At 42.7% G+C, this 15,857-nt stretch overlaps 1 protein-coding gene across 2 annotated transcripts; it reads right to left on the reverse strand.

The window, feature by feature from the left end:
- Positions 1–7,901: 7,901 nt before the first annotated feature.
- CBLL1 (Cbl proto-oncogene like 1) lies at positions 7,902–14,308 on the reverse strand. Of its 2 annotated transcripts, none has more exons than XM_064702832.1 (6): positions 14,252–14,308; positions 11,542–11,709; positions 11,097–11,194; positions 10,775–10,858; positions 9,902–9,975; positions 7,902–9,350 (listed from the first exon to the last, which is right to left on the reverse strand). In XM_064702832.1, exons 1-6 carry the CDS (start codon positions 14,262–14,264, stop codon positions 8,309–8,311), a joined length of 1,479 nt encoding a protein of 492 aa, XP_064558902.1. In that variant the 5' UTR covers positions 14,265–14,308; the 3' UTR covers positions 7,902–8,308. The 2 variants fall into 2 exon arrangements, with proteins under 2 accessions (XP_064558902.1, XP_064558901.1); XM_064702831.1 differs by having other exon boundaries at positions 11,097–11,197.
- Between the last annotated feature and the right edge of the window lie 1,549 nt (positions 14,309–15,857).

Below are 15,857 nucleotides of genomic sequence, written 5' to 3' on the forward strand. Positions count from 1 at the left end.
ATGTAACTTCCTAAGTATAATATCCTCCAGCAACACAATATCAGAGAAGATGAATGTGTGATGAGCATGAAGACAGAAGGATGCTTTTAAGTACCTTAAGAAGGATTTACTACATATAGTTATGTTCCAGGCTTTGAAATGGGCTTGTTAGTCTTTATGTGTCTCTGTATGTATAAATGTATTTATATATACATATATATATATATATTTATATAGAGAGGCTAAAATCACACAGATTTTCTTATTTCATACCACAGTTTGTAGACAACCTGTACAGTTACTTGAGAATCTATAAATATTTGAAATCTTGTATTGGATACCACAGAATAACAGTTAGGACTGATATTTTATCTTCAGCATGTATATAGCTTGAATAAAGTTTTCTTGATGGTTTGTAAGATATTTAGTAGACTGAGTTAAACTTGCTCTCAGCTTACTACCACAAGCATGAGCACAGTGTACATAGTGACTAATATATCTAATTATGAAGATTGTTCAGGAAAGACACAGGATTTTCAGATCAAAACAAGATTCATTGATTTGGACTGGGCTTGTGTAAAGTGCACAAGGGAGGATACATCTGTCGTGAACCATTGTACATACACAGAGAGTGACCCACATGGTTTTAGTGACAGTGTGTTCATTTGTCCATGCACCATCAGGGTAGCTCAGTCAGTGAGACCAGCCTGTGACAGACACGGCCCCAGGAGGGGCTGGAGGAGCTGTGGGCGTGGAGCTCCAGGTGGGCAGGATGAACTGCCTGGATCTATGGACACATGGGCAAACAGCTTCAGCTCAAAGAGTCTACTCTGCACAACTCTGCACAACTGCTGCCAATTAACCCCTGCTGCAAGTCTAAAGATTGAAGATGAGCTACATCACAACTTTCAGAGGAGAACACCCAATGCCCACAGTGACAGAACTTTTAATTTCTTATAGCAAGTGCTAGAGGTAGAAAAATCTTCAGCCTAGAGGGAAATGGAACCATTCCTGGAGTCTGAAAGAAACAGCACTCTGAAATCACAAGAGTTTTTCGTTTTCAAAGCCTAGTTTTGGCTTTCAGTCAAGCTGGGTGGCCAAAAATGTGCATTTGGACTTGAACAAGGGCTGATGGGAAAGTGTTCTGCACTACAGTTTTTATCTTCAGAGTATACAGATGTTAAAACCAAAATCTGTTAAATATTTAAATCTTTTTTTTAATTGTTTTTTTAATCTGGAGTTATCTGATGAGAACCAAGCTGGGAGTCAGTATTAAAATTGAAGAGATGTTGAATATAGAAAGAATTAAGAGAGCTTGAAGACAGAAGTGGACAAGTTCAGCTTTCAGGAAACACTCATGCATTTGCAGATGGATAACAAGCTGTGCTTCTGTGGTGGGTGATCATGTGCCTGCCCTGGTGTGGGAGACATGGCCCTGGGTGGCATCAAGAGATGCTGCTTCCTGCAGACACCATGGGGAAGGTGAGCAGCTGCTCACACCAAGCACTGCTCTGCTGATTGTGCTATGGCAGATCCACTGTCAAGTACATGTTGTGTGCCAGATACTCAGCACAGCAGTGCCTGAAGACAGGTGCAATTAGCACACTGCCAAAGTGCCCTTCCAATGCAGCCTTCCAAAAAACATAGAGTGAAACACAATAGATCTTTCCAGAACAAGAAAGTTATTTGGTCACCACAATATAAAAAAGACATTAAACTATCAGAGAGTGTCCAAAGGAGGGCAGTGAAGATGGTGATGGATCTTGAGGAGAAGCCATATGAGGAGTGGCTGAGGTCACTGGGACTGTCCCGCCTGGAGGAGACTGAGGGGAGACCTCACTGCAGTTACAACTCCCTCATGAGGGGAGGAGGAGGGACAGGCCCTGATCTCTGCTCTATGGTGACAGTGACACTGAGGGAGCGGCCTGAAGTTGTGCTGGAGGAGGTTTAGATTGGACAAAGGCTCTTCCCCAGAGGTTCTTTGGGCACTGGAACAGGCTCCCCAGGGCAGTGGTCACAGCACCAGCCTGACAGAGCTCAGAAGTGTTTGGACAGTGCTCTTGGGCACATGGGATGACATGCAGGGATGGTGCTGTGCAGGGCCAGGAGCTGGACTTGATGATCCTGGTGAGACATTCTGTGATTCTGTGATACTGTTCAACGCACAGAGGAAATTTCACTCTAAATAGTCTGAACTTCAGGACTGAGATCTCCCCTTCAAGAAAGATGAAATCAAATGTAAATGAAGAAAATTGTTATGAGGATCTTTGTAAAATGAAGAGCCTGTATCTAAGGACTGGCAAAAAGCAAAATAGATACAGGGATTTAACCTAGGACAGAAGAAAAGTTATGCAAGATCATTGTCCTGTACGGGGAAAAAAAACCAACTGGCCAAACTTCAACATGAACAAGATATTAGAAGATGGTTCCTCATTTTTACAATGGTGAAATCCTTTCCAGCTGGAACAAGAGGAGCAAAAAACGAAACTGCTTTTAGGATGAGATGTAAACATGTTCATGAAAATCATGATACATCCTACCAGTGTAATCTGAACTGTCAGACTCCAGCTGCTCTTTTCAGTCCTGTGTCCACATGCACCTACACAGACCCAGGCAAACATCCCTATCAAAAGCAATATATGAAGTGCAGTATCTGGTGGAATACCACATACTGCACTTCAAAACCATTTGGGATTTTTTTACAGGCTTCAGGTTAATAAAAAAGATTATTTTCTACGTTGCACATCTCAGAACAATTAATTTCTATACTAATGACTTTTCTGACACAGCACAGTGCCACAGAAGATAAATCCCCCTTCCAAAATTATTCACCTTCTCTTAAATGGACATGGTGCATAGACAGCCTTGGCCAGAGAGCTTTGCACTCCCATGCCACCCATCCCTATCAGCTACTTGCCATGTTCTTCAATCACCCTACTCCTTCTTTTTCAATGTTGATACCAGCAGCAATTGTACTTCTGATGCTTTATGCGAGATTCCCTCCAGGTACTGGTTATTTCTGTAGCTTTCTGTTATTCCAATACCAGTGTTTTTCTGGGCAGTTCACTCTCATGCAGATGATAACACCTTGTGGGATACTGTGCTGATGGAGATTTACTGCTTCATTTTTGAGACAGGGACTTTCAGAAACCTGACTATTGAGGTTTCTAAACATCCTGCACCGGGTGCTGTTGCTGCTCAGTTAGAATACTACCATATACTGCACTTTAGTAATTGACTCAGGAATTAAGCAAAAAGGCAAATTCCATACCTGCTTTTTGGAGAGCTGACAGGTTTATAATTTCTCATCACATATTCTAAGCCTATCTCTTTTCAGCACAGTACAGAGACTTCATAACTAAATAACAATTTTATAGCCAGCAAGAGGGATGGAAAATGGAGAAGCCAGAGAGCCAGTGATGCTCAAGAGTACTCTCAAGCCTGATTATCACTTTGTGGTGCAATGTGAAATATGGAAACAAAAAATTACAAGTGTTTATTCAAGGTCTTAGGCCAACAGAGAGTGGATTATAACAAGCAAACCTTTCAAACTAAATTCCTATTATGAAAGAAGTATCCTTAAGCACCTCTTTACTGAAATGCTACTCACATTTCCCTGCTCCTCATCCCTGTGCTGAATGTGGAGAATTTGTTTTTTCAGTCTGTATGCATTGCTCCCTTCTGCTTCCTAAGAAGATGCCTGGAAGTTTACCTGGCCCAGAAATGGCAATGGACAAGTTGAGCAACAATCATCAGCACTTAGGTGATTTTATTTAGTGGAGGAAATAATTCACCATAAATTATCTTGGAGGTGTGTTCAAGCATTGACTTTCACAAACAAAACTGAAGAAAACCCTTGATGACTGACACATACTTACTTCTATTTAGTTACTCATTTGGGGTTTTTTCCCTAAGCAGTTATGCTGAAGTTCTTTTGTGAAACATTCCTGCCTGCCCACAGACATCAGCACTCTTCCCATTACCAGAAGTGTGTTACAATGAGCCTTACTGGCACTTAGGAATCACTGCAATTGTATTATCAAAATCGCTTGCTAAAGTTTCATCATGACTGAGCTAATTTACCAGCTTCCTGCTGCTATCCCACCCACACATTTCTGGATGTATGCTGCATTTTTAATACTTTAATCTCTTGCACTCATGAACTGAGTCTACACTGAAAATAAATTTTAAAAAAGAAGAAAAAACACCAACAAATTAGTGCCTCATACTCAAGAGAATAAAGAGATCCCATTTAGAGTAGGGAAAGTTTCTAAAGTTGCTGTCTCATGGCTAAGTCAAGACTAAAAGGGGATTTAAACATAATTATTTTCATTCACATTGCCCAAACAAATTCAGCCAGTTCAGCCTGCAAACTGGTCAGTGTGATTCACTAGCGTGAGTATAACACATCTGAACACAGAGCAAAAGCTCAAAACTGTGAAGGGACAATTACTGTATCAAGATGATTTATGAATTGCTAAGAATTGTTTTAACACCATAAATACAAAGGGAAATACAACTTGTATAATACTGATATTTACTTTAGAAATGTAATCAGGATGAAAATTAATCCAAACCTTGCACATTTCTCTGCTGTACTGGACTCTGTGTCATACACACAAAAAGTTCACTTATTTCCCATACATTGAATATTCCATTGCAGCTCCAATGCACAGTGCTCCTCCAGCTCCCCAGGTTTGACAGGACCTTCTGCTGTGAACCTGGGCCCGCTTTTGTCAGCAGCCCAGCCATGCACACAGAGAGAAACAACTCAAATTCAGACACAAGTTTTATGGAGCAGAAAACAGTTTAAGAAGAGAGGGGCATGTTGAGACTTGATCCACATAATTCTCTTGGATCAGATTTAAAAAAATAATTCACAGTTTTAATTCTTCTTTTTGGAAGAAAAATATGACTTATCACATGTAGGTAACCAATCTTTAAGTTAACAGTATTAAAAAAACCCACCACAAACAGAAAGTACAGTTCACACAATGTCCCCTGGTTATAAAGTATGCATGGCTGCAGGCAGCTCTTCAAGCAAAGTTAGAGATAGGATCAAGGAGAAAGTGTAAGGAGACAAGAATCTAAAGCACAGGTGTTTTCAGGCCATCTGCTGGTGTCCTTTCATTCTTTCCATGGTGAACACAAACCACCTCAAACTCTTTTTCATTGCTTATGTTACATTGTTAGAGGAACATGCAGTGGCTGACAAATTTAAATGCAAAGAGTTCTCTTTAAAACCTGAGATCTGCTTGGCAATGCTTCGGGAAGGAGATCACTGCCACAGACAAGGAGATTTATTCAAAATAAACATAATTAATTAAAGTCAAATATTTGCCTTTACAGTAAGAAGGAATCCAAAGAAAGAACATCTCACCATTTCTAACTCTGTCAATTACACAATTAAATACAACACATGAATTCTGTAACCTCTCAGTAAAATGACCAGGTATTTATAAAAAAAACCAACCCAACCAACAAATCAAGGGAAAAAACCACCTTAAATCATATATACACAAAACCCATAAACAAATTGAAAAGACAGTTAACATAGGGGTTCAAGCAGAGGAAGCATTTTTAAACTTTGTAAACATGGAAACATCAACAGTGCCCTTAGTTACCTAGGTAATAGATTTATATCCAGATTTAATAATTAAAAAAATATATTTAAGTCTTCCTCTTACGAGACGACATAGAAATTTGACTCAAGTCCAAGACCTGCCTACATTGGATGACCTTTCAGCTAAGTTCTCTAACACAGACTTTTGGTCCATGGCCATTAACCAGCTCAAGGGATCCCATTGACTTTTTGGGTAATACATCATTGTCCCTATGACATATGTCACCTGTGTTTCAAATACAGAGGAAAAAAATTCTCACCCACTGTCTAAGTGACAATGATAGAGATACATTCATCTTCTGTGCTTCTTGATAGAGCAAAAACTGCTGTTTTCCCTTAATCAATTTGCCTCAGCATTTTCAGGAAAACACTTTAACAGTCACTTAAGGAATAGCTTTGGACACAGAAATATCTTTAACTCTTCGTGTGGTTTAAGAGATGGGTGAACATGTAACAGAACTTGCAACCTGACTTACTCCAAAAGCCCAGGTGGGAAGAGCGGCCTCATCTCCTCAGCCCCTGTGGCGGTGGGCAGTGGCTCACTCCAGATGTGATTTTCCCAAACCCCAGCAGGGCTGAAGTGGAGCACAGCCCTCCCTGTGCTGTGGGAGCCAGCACAGGCAGCCGGAGCCCTGAGCCCGTGGGACCCAGCTGTGCTGCTGGGCCTCAGCTCGGCTGGGCAGAGCCAGAGGACAAGGATCAGACACGCAGCTTTCCTCAGATGAAGTCACATGCTGTAACACAAAAGTGCTTCCTCCCAGGCAACTTCACAGTGACAGAAGGGGTCCTCAAAATTCCTCATGTGTTTCTTAGTTACTGAAAGAAAAGAATGCTGGCAGAGTCATTTTTGCCTTCATATGCATAGAAACAGTAAATTTTCAACCAGCCCATTTCATAGCACACTATCACAATCAGCCTCTTTTGCTTCACCACGGTATTTTATTTAAAATTACTTAGTTTTCAGAGCAACCAAACCAAATAACTCTCTCTTAGAAAGAAGTATGTTACAGCTAAGCAGATTTTCAAGCAGTTGACACTTACTGGCCATTTGCATACCCCAGAATTTATTTGCTCCTGTCCCTAAAGAAGTTTTTACTTGAAAGGCAGTCTAAAAGATTTGGCCGTGGTCACAAGCATATCAATGGCAGTCAAGAACAGAATAAATCTAAAGAGCCCTTGCTCTATCAATTAAAAATATGAAGTTTAGACATAAAAATACAAAATTTGGAATGTTGCACTGTCACAGCTCTTCCATAAATTTAACCCTTGTGATTCTGGAAAAGAATTTTTACAAAATAAAAAGCAACACTGAGGCTTTAAGATGGCTCAGATTATTTGAGAACAGTAGGAAACTACAAACTTTAAAAAAATCCCAAAGGACTTAATCTAAAAGCACCACTGCCAGAAATGTGGCATTTGGAAAAACAATGGTTCAGTGCAAATACTTATAAGAAATGGAAAGATAAACACTCCAACCAACAGACAGTACTGTCTTGTTAGTGTCTGCTTCTGCTACCAGCTGCACTAAGAAGGAACTTTCTCATTTTATATTATGCTTCTCTTTAAATGGATTCCCATAAAACAAAAATTTTGGACAAAACCAGAACTAAAAGCCTGCTCATATTGCCAGTTTTTGAGAAAAGCAAAACACCTAATGTCTGACTGATCAACTAAACCCGTATCACAAAATGAAAGCAGATAAATAATGTGTACCTTTTTATTTCTACACATGGGATTTCAGACCACTTTTCTCATATTATCCAAATGGGAAGTTCCCCTACTGTGCACATTATATAAAATGAGAGAGGCAAGTGTGACTTCCCTGCCTAAGAGAAGCTGCTTTTCATGGACATGGCAAGCCAGTTCACAGCCACTTCCACACAAACACAGCCATAGGTAAACACAGGAGTTTGAATTCAGCTCCACTGAGCAGCTTACATGTAAACAGAACCTTCTGAATCAAAACTAGCTTTAAAACAAACTCCAAAAACTCAAACAAAAAAACCCACAAAACATGGTTTCATGTCATGCCCAAAGCTCTATCTTTGATAGATTCATTTTGATACATAAAGAAAAAAGTGGAAAAGCTGAAATGTGGTAAATGCAGAATTCTGCATGTCTGATTTCTAGTGCCAAGAATTCGTTACAGCCTGAAATCCTCATGAGTAAAGGTAAATGGCAGTAGGAGAAATATTAAAGTTCCTTTAATATTTCACTACACTGCTTCTTGGAAGGTATATGTGTTGAAATGGTGTCCCAGAACTATGTGTATGTTAATTTCATATAAAAACTCACCACATTTACAACCATATTTCAATTTAATTTTTGTACACAGGTTAACAAAAACACTGGGTTTAACAAAAACAATATTCAGAATGGTACAACACGTGTTCATCTTCTCCAGGAAATAATATTACAAGTGATCATCTTAGGACAATTTAGCCACACTAGCAACAGGAGTTCTGTTAAAATGCAACTGTGGTCTACTAAGCCACTTATTTTAGCACTACAGAGTATTTGAAGTTAAGAGTCCTACGGCCAAGGCTTAAAAATCATTTAAGATTCAAACCTCAAAATGTCTTACAGTCAAAATGACAGTATTCTTAAAAAAACCACAACAAAATAACCCCAAAACAATTAATTAAAAGGCTTCTGTATTTAGTTTTATCCTCTTCATGGCATTCTCTATTCATACAGTTGCTTGTATCACTGGTAATAGGGTCTGTATCTGGCTTGATCAGGGTGATGTGGTCCAGGAAGGGGGGCCTGAGCGGGAGGCCCTTGCATCCTCGGAGGCGGAGGCGGCCCCCTCGGAGCTGGCCATATCCCCGGACTCATTCCCCCAGGCTGTGTGAAAGGGGGACTGAGAGTTCCTTGATCTTCGCTGAACTGCGGCAAAGAGTTGGGGTTATAGTGATGGGGAGGGGGAGCACTGACATTGACAGGCGGGCCCCCGTGCTGCGGAGGGGGAGGTCCCGGGGGAGGGTGGTTCATGTAGGGCGGCATCTGCGCAATGATGTGTCCGGGCGGCGGGGTGATGGGCGGCGGGGCCGAGGTCATGGGCGGCGGCGGGGCCTGGCTGTACACCATGTGGGGCGTGCCCGCCGCCTGCGGAGGGTGCTGCAGCGGGTGGCTGATGGGCGGCGGCGGTGGCGGCGGGGGCGCGTAGTGCTGCTGGGGAGGCAGGATGTGATGGGGGTGCGACACCACCGGCTGGCCCTGGTACTCGGGGTGGTGGTGAGCAGGCGCGGGCGCCGGCGGGGGCGGCTCTCGAGCGCCCGAGTTGGAATCATCCTGGATGGGGACAGTGATGAGGTTGCTGTGCTTCCTCGTGGAGATGCGGAAGGTGTCCTGGCTGACGGGGCGGGGCGGCGGCGGGGCCATGGACATCTCGGCGGGAGGAGCACGGATGTCCTCGTGGGGCTGGTTGTAGTGCTCGTGCGGCACGTGCTGCAGAGGAGGCGGCGGCATCATGATGTGCTGCTTGGGCGGAATGTGGCTCAGGTGGTGCTTCTCGGGGGGCATGATGAAGCGCTCGGGAATCTCGGCCGGCGGCGGGGCGATGGGAGGGTGCACGGGCTCGATGGCAGGACGGGTAACAGGCTTGCCAGCTCTCATGTGGCGGTGGTTGATGTGAGCTTGTAAGTCCCTCTGTGACAGGTAAGTTCTCTTGCACCCTTGAACAATGCTGCACATGAAGAGAGACCCTCGGACGCACTGCTCGATTCGCTGCACAGGTTCGTTACAGCTACATTAAAAGAGAATATCGATTTATTATCATCACAGGGAGCTCAACATGCATTCTTCCTTGCTAATGTAATTAGCCAAATTAGAACTGACAATTTTGCCCCACTGTAGCAATGAAAGAAACTTTTCAATTATTTTAAAGTTTACCTAGTTTATAAATATGGAAATGTAACTATGAAAGAACATAAAACGTAAAAAACATAAAAATGTCATAAAACATAAAAATGTCATGAGGTAGAATTTTTAAGTACCATCTCTCAAACAAATTCTTCTGTACTTTAAAACATAACATGGGTCATTTTCACTAAGTAAATCAAACTGCCATTAATTCCTTTTCAAATTACAACAATAACAAGTTACCTACCCAAAACCAAGAAAGTAAACACTGATCTCTTACAATCCCAAAATATGGAATAGGAACAAGAAAGTTCAGAGCACTCTACTGCCTCTGCTAAATGTACATAAATAAGAGTCATGAATAGAGTATCTGAAATTAGATATTTAAGTTACTTTCTTACATTTCCTTTAATAACAAATCTTGAGATAACTTACCCTGGACACATCTTGTCTCCCTTTTTCTCATGTAGTATAGCACAGTCATAGCAGAAAACATGCTTGCAAGGTATCTAAAATAAAACATTTCTGTTAAAACATCGTGTATAAATATCTATGTCATTCTGCAGAATACAGTTCCTCCCTCCAGTACACAGCTTATAATAAAGTAACTAAGTTACCAATGAGGTGAAGAAGCATAGCAGTGGTTAACAATTTACAGCATCTTTGCACAGAAACCTTCTGGAACAGTTTATGCTGAGTTTGGGTTTTTTTTGGGGTGGTGTTGTTTGGGGTTAAGTGTTGGTAAAAAACACTGGCAGAAGTTTGAGTCTTGCACTACTACCAACACTGAACTTTCACAGAAGCTGCACGTGCAATCTGATTATACTTGTCTTGCTGGCAAGGAAGGAAAGTTCTAAAAGCATTAACTGTCATTAAGTCACATGCTGAAGCCTGTTACATCATACTTACAAATCTAAATTAATCTCAGGGAGTTTTAAAGGTACATAAAAGTGAACAGTGTTTTCTAACTTCACTTCAAGTCTTCAACTGAGATAAAAAGCTTATTTTCAAACCAAAGTAGTGTAAGGTCAACACCCCAGAAACTGAAGGCTTTTTCTTTGTGATGGTGTTCTGTTTTTTGTTTAACATTTTCAGGTTTACTGTATTGAATCTGGGGGTAAAGAAAAATCAGTCAGACAGATGGAACAAAAACACCTGAGCAATGAAGGCCTCCAGCTCCATCCTGGTACTATTCTGCTGTTTATTCAGATGCCTGTTGAAATCAGTGATCTCTAGAAGCCTCAAGTAAAACCTCATTTTATCTAAAGGGAAACCATGGCTGCATCTTCCCCTGGTAATTTCACTCACCATGCGTCCATACATTTTGATGGGCAATCCACACTTATCACAGAAATGAACTGGTGTATCATCCTTCTCCCCCAGCAAGTTTATCTGGTAGGACAGAGAAGATAAACCCCAACATCACAAAAGCTTCTAATTTCAATTATCATCAACGCACCCATTATTTCTGAATTAGTTGAAAAGGAAGCAAGAACGCCACAAACAGGAGAAAGCAGAGGATATAATTTTAGTCAGACCAAAAACAACTGAAAAACTTTTAATTAACAAAGTATCTACCAGGACTATCTACAACTTGGTATGAAACACAGGCAAAGATTCATGACTTTACCTTATAATCCCAAAAAATGGGTCCAGGAAATCTCCTTTGGTTGCCAAACATTTCACCTCCTTTACATTCGTATCGCTCCTCCTTGTTATAATCAAATTCTTCTGTGGAAAGGAGAAAGAGAAGAAAGACACGAGCCAACCACAACACTTTCGTAACTGACAGCAGCTGCTATTAAGAGCATGGGTCACTTCTACTGAAATCATCAAAAATGCCACAGCACTTCCAATCTGCTGAGCCCATTCTACAGAAAGGTAGAACCAATGTAGTAAGACAGCCTGTTTTGGAAACGGGCACTACTGAAGCTCTACAGTGCAGCAGTACTTGGAGATTTGAAATTTGTTTTGTGTTTGGACAGCACCCTGGACTCTTCAGTCTCTGAGCAAAGTCTCAAACAATGCTGTGGAATAATACACTTCCCTACTACAGGGAATTTACATGAATTTACCTTCATCACCAGCTTGTGTCTTCGCAGGCATCCTGTTCATATTTCTTGGAGTTCGAGGCGCAGGTTTGGCTTTATTGGTCTGCTTTGAAATAAGCTTTATAGGGATTCTTCTACGGACATCAAGACCACCCAATGATCCTGAACTATTTGTTCCTTGCAAATCATTGTCTGTGAAAGAAAATTTTAAAAAGTATAGATTTTTTCAGTTATCTAATCATCTCTGAAGAAGCTAAATATTAACAGAAATGTTTTAAGAAAAATTATTTTTAAAGCTTGCCTAAGATTCCTACAACACATCAAAATCTAACCACTACAAATAGGTATCTTTACAATTTATTCCAGAAGTCATGTCAAAAAACTGTACTGTGAACAGCAACAAATTCAGGAAATCTAGTTTGAAAATAAAGCCATTAAAATAACCTAGCTAGTTACACTTTTCTCCACAACAGCAACATTAACCTTGTAGCTCTTCTCACAGTGTGAAGAGCACTGGAGAGTTAATTCTTTGTACAACCTTGATGACACAGAATTTCTTATGTGAAAAGATAATTTTTACAATTTATGTATATTGTTTATTAAAGTAGGAAGGAAACTACTCATATATTCATATTAACTGTTCATATATTAACTCAAGATCTTGACATATCACTTACAAGTTTATTATAAAGTATCACAAAAATACTGGTACTTAGGAATATGTAGTTGCATCCTTCCTAAACTGAGAATTACTGTTCCTGGCTATATACAAAATTCTCCTTAACCAGATTTACATCTAAGTACCAGGATGAACAAAGCAAGAAATATCCTGACACACACATCAGCAGGTACAGGCTCCAAGAGACAGCACAGACCAGGCAATGCAACCAGCAACACCAATGAGGAGACAGAACTCCCTCAGCCTCCAGCGAGTTTATCTGAAACCACCTCACAGCATCTCATTCATACAAAAATGAAGTTACATACTTCACAAATCTTGCCAGCTCACTGGAATTGAACTGAAAACGCCACAGGTGTTTCAAAGCAGGGCACACTCAGTCTGGAAGGGGTGAGCCCCAAGCAGTTCCACAGCCCTGGAATGACTGCAGAGGCCCCAAAGGACTGCAGTGCAGGACGCTGAAACTGGGGTCCATCAGTAGAATTCTGCACAATGCCTCACCAACTGCAGCCTCTCAAAGCCTGTAACCACCACACACTATGCAACAAGTAGAAGGAAAACCAAGAAAAAGCGGGATAGCTCTGAGTTTTTCAGCAGCTACCAGCAAAGCTAGGAAATGTGTCCGTTTCAAACTGGGACTGTGCCCTGACAGTCCTGTACCTCCAAATCAAAAGCCCTCAGTTCCCTAAGATAGATCAAACTCCTCTTAGAACTATGCTTGACAGTTTCATTCTAAAAGGCAATATACAAAAAGGCAAAACCAATAAAGCTGGTTTTCACTTCTGGTCATTTGTTATTTCTTTCAGCTGTCCAGAACCTGCAAACACTCAGCTACGTCATCTGGCATCCCCAGGGAGTGCTCAACCAAGGCATCAGAGGTAAAGCCACTTGTTTTCCACATGCTGGGAAATTCTGTTTTCTATCAGAACACACAAAACCACAGCACCATAAACCACAGTCTCTGCAGCAACTCAGTCCATCTGCAAAGAGGGATAACTAAAAATAATTTTAAAAATCAAAAACCTATTTATTAGTTAACCCACTAAACTGCCAAATAGGTTCAGTCACTTTTCCTCCTTATATCCTTTCAAGTCAGGAATATTTACATGAGTTAGCTGCTTAACTAACCCAAACTAGGAAGATTATTAGTCACTCATGCTTCATGGAAGGATAATAAATTCCAGTCTGCAGGAGCATAATTTGCGGGATTATGTCCAGAAAAAACTACGACAAACATACCAAACTTGTTGAGACTACCTAAAGAAGTTCTAATTAGGGGTGAGGCAGCCTACTGAAATGTCACCTTCATCAATTTAAGTTTTATTTGTGCATTTCAAGCTTTATTAAAATTCACAAATACAGCCCAAATACATTGTACAGATAGAGTATAACGCAATCTTTTGTAGAGGAAAGGAAAAAAACCTCCAAAACCACCCTAGCACAAAGTCCACGTCCATTCATTTAATCACTGTACTACGCCAGCGCATGAGCAAGCAAAGGACCCCAGCTACGCCAGCGCGCTCACCGGCAAACGGCACTCAAACCACGCAACCGAATTTAAGCACACGAGCAAGTTTCCTCTCGGGCCCCAAACAAACACGGAATGGGGAAACACACTATGGGCACCGAAGCCGGGAAACGCCGCGGGTAAACGAGCGTCTCTGCCCCACCTCCGGCACGTCACGGCCGCATCCGGTGCTGCGGGCCCGGCACCCGGCCCGGCCGCGCCACCAGCGCCCGCCGCTCCGCCCGGGCCGGGCCGGGCCGTGCCGCCGGCAGCGGCCCCTCAGCCCGGCCGAGCGCCCTCGGGGCGGGGGCAACGCCGGGCGCCGCCGGGCCCAAGGTGGCCCCGGGCCGCCGCGCCTGCCCGGGCAGGGAGCAGGCCCCGCGGCGCGCCCGAGCCCCGCCGGCGCTCCCGGGGGCCGCGCCGAGCCCGTCGCCGCCGCCCCTGCGCCGCCCCGCGCCCGCCGGCCCCGCTTGGCCGCTCCTCGCCCGGCGGCGGGCGCGAGCCCGGCGGGCCGGGCACGGACGGGCCCCCGGCCTCCCCCTGCTCACCATTGTGGTCCATGATGCGGCGCGGGGCGCTGTGGGAGCGGAAGGGCGCGGCCGGAAGCGGCGGTGGCGCGGGCGGGGCGCGGGCGGTGGGGCCGCGCTGGCCGGGCCCCGGCAGAGCGCTCCGGGCCGGGCCGGGCGGGAACGCGGCAGCTCCGGCGTGCGGAGCCGCGGCTCGTTGGGACCCGGAGGCGGCCCCCTGGGTTTGGGGGGAAGGATGGAGTGACAACATGAGCGGGTCTCTCCGTTCGGGAGCCGCGGAGGCCCCGGCCGGCCCCCTGTGCGGTGCGGGCCTCAGACACTGGGAAGGTGCGAGCGGCATCGCGCTCTCGGCTGCTGCTGGTCCGCCTCAAGTTGTGGCATGGAAATGGCACATTGCATGGAAATGGCATATTGCTGACACCCTGTACAAGTGATGGAACAGTGAATCTCCAGAAGCTTCACAGCTATAGAGTTCACTAGCTCAGGAGAGGACTTAAATTTAGCATTTTGTAATTCCGGTGTAATTCAGTGCGATGCTGAAGAATAGCACTGAAGAAAGGAAAGAAGTAAAAATACAACGAAGTCATAAGTTTTAAGTAGCAAATGGCCTCGAGCAGTCCTTCCACAACCCTAAAGTACGGGTAACTCTACTCCATGTGCTTCACAGGGGTGATTGTCTCACTAAAAGCCTCCCAGGTTGGGATCTTGTGGCCCTACAAACAATGTCTCTCATTATCTTTATAGCCTTAACATTTAAAGGCTGCCATTAAAGTCTAGCATTTCTTGTCTTACCCGCACAAGGCAGAGGGAACAGGTTTTCCCTTTTGTCCTTGTTGATCCTCAGAACAGACCCAAGGGAAGAGTGACACTGATCCCTTCATAATATGCTTTATCTCCACATAATAGGAATTCACAAAGAGAAGACTTAAAAAACCCAAAACTAAAGAAGAAACCCCCAAACATACAGACACAAGGAGCACATTTTCAGTACGCACAACTTTATTTTCTAGTTAATGGGTACAATTACTTTTCAAATGCAGCTTTTTAAAAGTGTAAAAAAACTTAAAATACATCTCCAAATTTGATATCTGACATGCAAAGACAGAACAGTAATACTCAAAATGCATACAAAAATACCACTTCTTCATCCTACTGGAAAAAAATAAGCACATCTAGTTACACTACGTAAAGATATTTTAATTAGTACAAAACTGTAGAGAATTTTAGCTTCATTGCAAAATCCTTTATTTTGGTATCCTTAATTTTGATGGATACATAGAAAATTAAGCACATAACCACTGAGAAAGGCATTTGAATGCATTCTGCATACTACATCTTACTCTTCTGTGCCACTGTAGGCTTTGAGAGAAATGCTGTTTTTCAGAAAATGTTTAATATTTTGTTCCTGTTAAATTAAGAACAACCATGCCTGGAAGAAATACAAGGGCCAAGAATAAGTGCATTTTATCATATTTTATCACAATCCCAGATCAGATGTCCTGTTTGGAAAAGAACTGGAAGACTGTTGAGTATTTAGTTGCTTTTTAAATACCTGTACAGACAAGAACTAGAGAAAGTTCAAAAAAGAATGTAATGACATTCTCAAGTAAGAATCTGTACTCAAACT

Source organism: Zonotrichia leucophrys, chromosome 1A, assembly GCF_028769735.1.
Source record: "Zonotrichia leucophrys gambelii isolate GWCS_2022_RI chromosome 1A, RI_Zleu_2.0, whole genome shotgun sequence".
Classification (NCBI taxonomy): domain Eukaryota; kingdom Metazoa; phylum Chordata; class Aves; order Passeriformes; family Passerellidae; genus Zonotrichia; species Zonotrichia leucophrys.